The 5,896-nt window shown below is 42.2% G+C and overlaps 1 protein-coding gene across 1 annotated transcript in view; it reads left to right on the top strand.

Annotated features, from left to right (window-relative positions):
- Positions 1 to 5,896, top strand: part of ACACA (acetyl-CoA carboxylase alpha) — a gene marked incomplete at its 3' end in the record, with an annotated part of 81,053 nt that overhangs the window by 21,989 nt on the left and 53,168 nt on the right. Inside the window, exons 12-17 of the mRNA XM_010190908.1 lie at positions 1,002 to 1,163; positions 1,460 to 1,623; positions 2,442 to 2,592; positions 3,103 to 3,206; positions 3,453 to 3,534; positions 4,730 to 4,875. Coding sequence (XP_010189210.1) covers positions 1,002 to 1,163; positions 1,460 to 1,623; positions 2,442 to 2,592; positions 3,103 to 3,206; positions 3,453 to 3,534; positions 4,730 to 4,875 — 809 coding nt within the window. The remainder of the gene's footprint in view (positions 1 to 1,001; positions 1,164 to 1,459; positions 1,624 to 2,441; positions 2,593 to 3,102; positions 3,207 to 3,452; positions 3,535 to 4,729; positions 4,876 to 5,896) is intronic.

Genomic DNA, 5,896 nt, shown 5'->3' with positions numbered 1-5,896 from the left:
TCTTTCCCTCTTTGTTTTACGCCACATTAGGGGCTTTGGATGCTTTTCTGTTTCCATTTTCTCAGCCCTCCCATTCTTACCTTCTTTGCTTTCTTTCTGGTTTTTTTTTTTCTTCTCCCTCCTGTTTTCCTTTTGGAGTTTATTGGATAGATGGTGGAGGAAACAAGCAGTTGAACTGTAGCATCTTGTAGGCTGCTCAGGAACACAATCATCTTAATTTTGTCAGGCAGCTCTTTGGTTTTCACCTGAGCCTCTTCTCAGCTGGTGATTCCAGTAGCTTCCTGTCTGTGTTTGCCAGGCATTGAGAGTTTTGTAACTGGCGAGATGCTTTCCTCATTGTTTGGGCACTGTTCTTCATGTTGCTTATGCTAGATACAATTTTGTAGAAGGGCGCGTTGATATTGTAACCAGTTTGGTCTTTTCTCTGTGGTGTCTGGCTAACAGACAGCTGAAATAGATGATTAAGCTAAAGCTCAGCCTTTTTGAACTGGAGCAGTAAAAAAAATTCCAGCTGATGAACAGAACAAGTGGGACTTTACTCCATAAGGAGAGAGTCAGCAGCCAGTTCTGCAGGTTACTCTCTCCGCAGTTGATACAATTCCACATTTTCCTCTAACCAGTTAAGGCTCTTCTGTCGCACTGGGACCTCAGTATATTTTTAACAGGCCTAATGCATGTCCGTCCTCAGCTGACGTAGCACTGGCCAGCTTCCTCTGGAGTCTTTTAATCAGTCAATGGAAAATAGTGGCTGAAGTGCATAACGTGGGTATCACACTGAGCTCAGCTGTCCTGAGAAATATGAATCTTCCAAGACACGTCAATGAGAAGGCTCACATCACGAAACAGGCATGTGCATTTGCTGTGCTAGAACTGCAGCATCAGCCTCAACGGAGAATTGGCGGAGTTAATTCTTCAAGGAATAGGTACTCTGTGAGGAGAGAAACTTACTCAGTGGTGGTTTCTTTTACTATTTTATTATTTTAATTATTATTTTTCCTTAGATTGCCATGGGGATTCCCCTCCACAGGATCAAGGATATCCGAGTGATGTATGGTGTTTCTCCATGGGGAGATGCAACTATTGATTTTGAGAATTCAGCCCATGTCCCCTGTCCACGTGGCCATGTCATTGCTGCACGTATCACCAGTGAGAATCCTGATGAGGTGAGACTTTTAAATTCTGTAGTTACTGATCACACACTGATAGCTGTAGACTTTGCACCTGAGTTCAATCCTTGCTGCTGATCCTGAAAAGTTTTGCAGCAAATTTAAAAGATTCTTCCCTTATGTCACTTAGCTGATGGTTCTGTAGGCTGTGCTTAGACACAGCCTGAACTTGTGTATATATCATGTTGCAGCACAAAGAGGTGCTCTAGCCTTCAGAACTCTAGTTACTTCCCTAATTCTGAATTATTTACTTTTTCTTTAGGATGTATGGCAATGTCTGTCTGTCTTTACAGGGATTTAAGCCCAGTTCTGGTACAGTTCAGGAACTGAATTTCCGCAGCAATAAGAATGTCTGGGGCTATTTCAGTGTTGCTGCTGCAGGAGGGCTTCATGAATTTGCTGATTCTCAATTTGGTCACTGCTTCTCTTGGGGAGAAAATCGTGAAGAAGCCATCTCGTAAGTAGTCAGATAAGTGGAAGAACCTTGGAAACTGCTTGTTTTGGTCCTCTTTGTTCCAAAGTTCCATGAGTAAAACATGGATAAGGCTCCTTGCTTCTAGGAGTTTTAAGAGAACTTTCCCTCTCTTTACCTTATTTTTCCACATCCTGGTCAGGCTTCTCATTCTGTCTTGCTTTGCAATTCCACTATGTTGCACCTGCATTTCTACACTTTTTGCTTACTTCTCTGTCTTTTTCCTTTCTGTTTTGTTCCTGCCTTGTATACCTGCTGCTGGGGTATGGTATAGCTACCATTGTGTTGAAATCCCTCTTTGAAAGCATTCTGGTGGAAGGCTTCTAACAGGAAAACCACTGATAACTTGCTATGCCAGTGCCTCATAATGATTTATAAACATCTGAGTGTCCTTATGTGACGTGGAACATTAAAGCATCTGGTCATAGGACAGGACTGTCTGACCTCTCATCCATGCTGTCTTCATCCAGAGCATTTGCTCTGTTCCATTCTGGGTGGGATGGAGACCACATCTGTCTGTTTTACGTCCGTCTCGGACGTGTGGTAGGTGCCTAGATGATGGTAACAGTGGGAACTCCTGATTCACCGCAGGTGCTGGCTAAGCTGCTCTTGTTCACACCAAGAAAACAGATATTTTTTCATTCTCAAGCATGTCATATAGGAGCTTGCTCCAGTGCACATGCTTTCCTGCTATTACCTTCAGACTGTTTTTTCCCAGCGGCTCATGGGGAACTATCTAGAGTTACCAGCTTGCACATTATTGTTAGTGTGGGCTAGATAACAGGGATTCTTTTCTCTTTCAGAAACATGGTCGTGGCTTTGAAGGAGCTGTCCATCCGAGGGGATTTCCGAACCACTGTCGAGTACTTGATTAAACTGTTGGAGACAGAAAGCTTCCAGCAGAACCGCATTGACACCGGCTGGTTGGATCGGCTTATTGCTGAGAAAGTTCAGGTGCAGCTGCTTGTTTTACAGGACTACAGATTGGAGCGAGGAAGGGAAGGGGGTGGGGGCAGCAAGCTGTTGCATGCTGGTTGCGAGAGGACAAGGATTTAGGAGTGGTTAATTTCCACTTATGAATAAATAATTTCACTGGCTTTAATTCTTATTTATATCAAAATCCCAGATCATCCCTGTCAGGGAAAGGTCATCTTAAAGTTAGCCAGAAAAGCATCTTACTGTATTAAGGCTAGTATTTTGGCTTGCGGTTTGGGACAGATGAGAGTGGAAATGTAAGTGGAACCTCGAGATTTGGTCCAGGAAGAAAAAAAAAATGCATTTTTCTTTTAAGGAGTTGCAGAAGTAATTGCTTCTATATAGTGTTTGCATGGATGCTACAGCAACTTAATTTTAAAGAGAGGTTGGCTGTGAACCAAAATTAGGGCTGAGACTGATTCTTTGAATGGGTGTCCAGGATGGACTGAAGCTAACGGAGATGTAATGTTATGTACCCTTTCATTCTAGGCTGAAAGACCTGATACTATGCTGGGAGTGGTGTGTGGAGCTCTGCATGTGGCTGATGTCAGCTTCCGAAACAGCGTCTCAAACTTCCTGCACTCTCTAGAAAGGTAAAATTGCAAACTGGCCTGGTGGATAGCTGGTAAGCAGGGAGTAATTGGTTTTGATTACAAGTTTTGTTCAAGTAGGGAAACTAGTCGTAACACTCCGTTATGCTAAACCTGGTACGATCCAGGCAGGTCTGTTCTTAACAGTGCTTTCCAAATTCTGGTATGCATCTTTGAACCTGCTCGGGCCCCTGGTAGCCATTTGGTGACTTCTGGAAGGCAAGTCTTGTTTTGTACTTCTCTTTCAAGGGGCCAAGTCCTGCCTGCTCATACCCTGCTAAACACTGTGGATGTGGAACTCATCTATGAGGGACGGAAGTATGTGCTGAAGGTACGATGCACAGTGTGGAAACCCATCCTCTTGCTGCTTTTAGTTGGAAATGTCTGCTTATGTGCTGCTCTGGCTTAATCTCTGTAATACACCTAATTATTGCAATTATATCTCTGCAGAGTTTATTTTCTCTGCTTTAGTAAGGTTAAGAAATCAGTACGATCTCCCTTATGATGATACCCCATCACACCTTTCCATTGCAATATCTGTCTGTCTCTGTAAACATTTTAACCTTTCAGGGTCAAGAGCTGCTCTGCATGGGGTGAAGAATATTTTGTTACAGGCAGTGATTACTACCTGTTGGTTGACCAAAACTTTCAGTTGATGTTTCTGAATGCATGAATCTACTCTGTTGGGTGTTTGAGCCCGGTTTCATCAGCATGACAGAGTTTGTGGCAATTTTTCCCTTTAGTGTTGCTTTTTCTTTGCTGTGTGTAAAAAAACAGTGTTAGAAATCCTAGTTAAAGGTTGCAAAACCATGCATACGGAAGTTAGGAAATATCAGACTTAAGATTGCCTGTGTGAGCTTAAGTAGCTTCCTCAGGCACATTTATTGTGGTGAAGTTTTTAGTGGTGTGACTTTATATTGTTTTTTCCAGCTATGAGTATTCTCTACCCCTGCACCGCCCTGATTTTATCTTGGCACCCCTTTGATGGGAAATAGAGAGGCACTGAACAGCACCTAAAGGGTGCTTTAAGTGATTTATCCAGCTTCAAATAGGAGCTCTGTGTTAGGGACTGTGATAGGGTCCATTTTTCCAGGGAAAGCCTTAGCTGCTTTCTCTGTGAGACAGTCTGTCTCTTTTTTGTGGGTTTTTTTTTTATTTTTTTGGATTATCTCATTCATTATGTAATTTAGTACACGACTGTGACTTGTTCGTTGATCGGGGTGAAGAAATGATATATGACTGCCTAATCAAATCTGTACAATTAATACATAGGTGTGAGTATTCAATCAAGGTTCATGGACAACATTAGTTCTGGCATCTCTTGTCTGTTAAATGTTTGGCTTTATGATCCCAATTTTTTTTACATCATTATTTTTCATCTAATAAGAGAAAAAAATGGCTCTCTGTTCCTCTTCTTTAATTCCCACTCTTGCAGTGCTTGGAAAACTGTGTATGTTGTAGCAGCCAAGGGACTATCAGTGCTGGTTTTGTTTCATGTGATATGTACCGCTCCTGTGGGTCTACAGGTGACCCGGCAGTCTCCCAATTCCTATGTGGTCATCATGAACAGCTCGTGTGTGGAAGTTGACGTGCACCGACTGAGTGATGGAGGACTACTCCTGTCCTATGACGGCAGCAGCTATACTACCTACATGAAAGAAGAAGTGGACAGGTAGCAATCTATAAAGACTGATGTTTAGCATTTACGTACAAGCCAAAATCAGCTGTACTTGTAACTTTATGCTTTGCAAAGATCAGCTGGGAATGGAATTATCTCCCAGGAAGAGATTATTGACATATTATGAATGAGTTTAAAGGGAGAAGTTGCCTACAGATTATGGTAACCGTTAGAAGAAAGACCTGAATGTGTACCACTGTGGAGTCCATATTCTGGACGCCTTCCTGTGTAACCTCATCTGGGTGTTCCTGCTCCGGCAGGGGGATTGGACTGGATGAGCTTTTGAGGTCCCTTCCAATCCCTAACGTTCTGTGATTCTGTGTGATTCTCCTGCTGGTTCTTTAAAAGTGTCCTTTTGGATGATAAAAAACTGAAACAAAACAGAACAAACCCAAAAACCAGAACATGAAAATCGTTAAAATTCTTGAAACTCCACACCTACCTTAAAAATAGATACAGGTTTTACTGTTTCAATGCATTCCCTCAAAATTCCCTCCAGGGATCCTAGCCATACAGTCAGTAAATCTCCAGTTTCTGGAATGTAAACCACTGCCCCCTCTGCTGGTTTATTTTCTTTGACAAATAGAACCAATCTGGTCAGGAATAGAAAGTTTGGTTAACTTTCTGGATTGGAAAATGCTATAAAATCTGAACCTCTCAGCCTGCCACATGGCATCTTGCTCTTTTCAGTTTTGCTGTGTATACAAGAAGGTTAGAAGGTTAGTGAATGTTTTGTGTGTTATGTATGGCAAGTGTAATCTCCACTGACACCAGTTTTTGTTCATATGAAATCTTGAACTTTGTTGGTTCTGGTTCTGACAGTCACTGATACCTGTTGGTAGAGAAGAAGCACAAAAGTAATGTGTACAACCTTGCTAAGGGCTGTTCTATCTGGTTTCTGATCCCTGGCTTCCACAGTCCTGTTTTGATACGATTATTCTGAACTTTGATATGCAGGGCCATACCGTTCAGCTCAGAAGAGCTGATTGATGTGGTTTTGTTTAGTTTAGTTTTG

This window comes from Mesitornis unicolor, unplaced genomic scaffold (assembly GCF_000695765.1).
Source record: "Mesitornis unicolor isolate BGI_N332 unplaced genomic scaffold, ASM69576v1 scaffold11718, whole genome shotgun sequence".
NCBI classification, from domain to species: domain Eukaryota; kingdom Metazoa; phylum Chordata; class Aves; order Mesitornithiformes; family Mesitornithidae; genus Mesitornis; species Mesitornis unicolor.
Note: the sequence above shows the minus strand (reverse complement) of the source record. Positions and strands in the feature narration are given on the sequence as shown.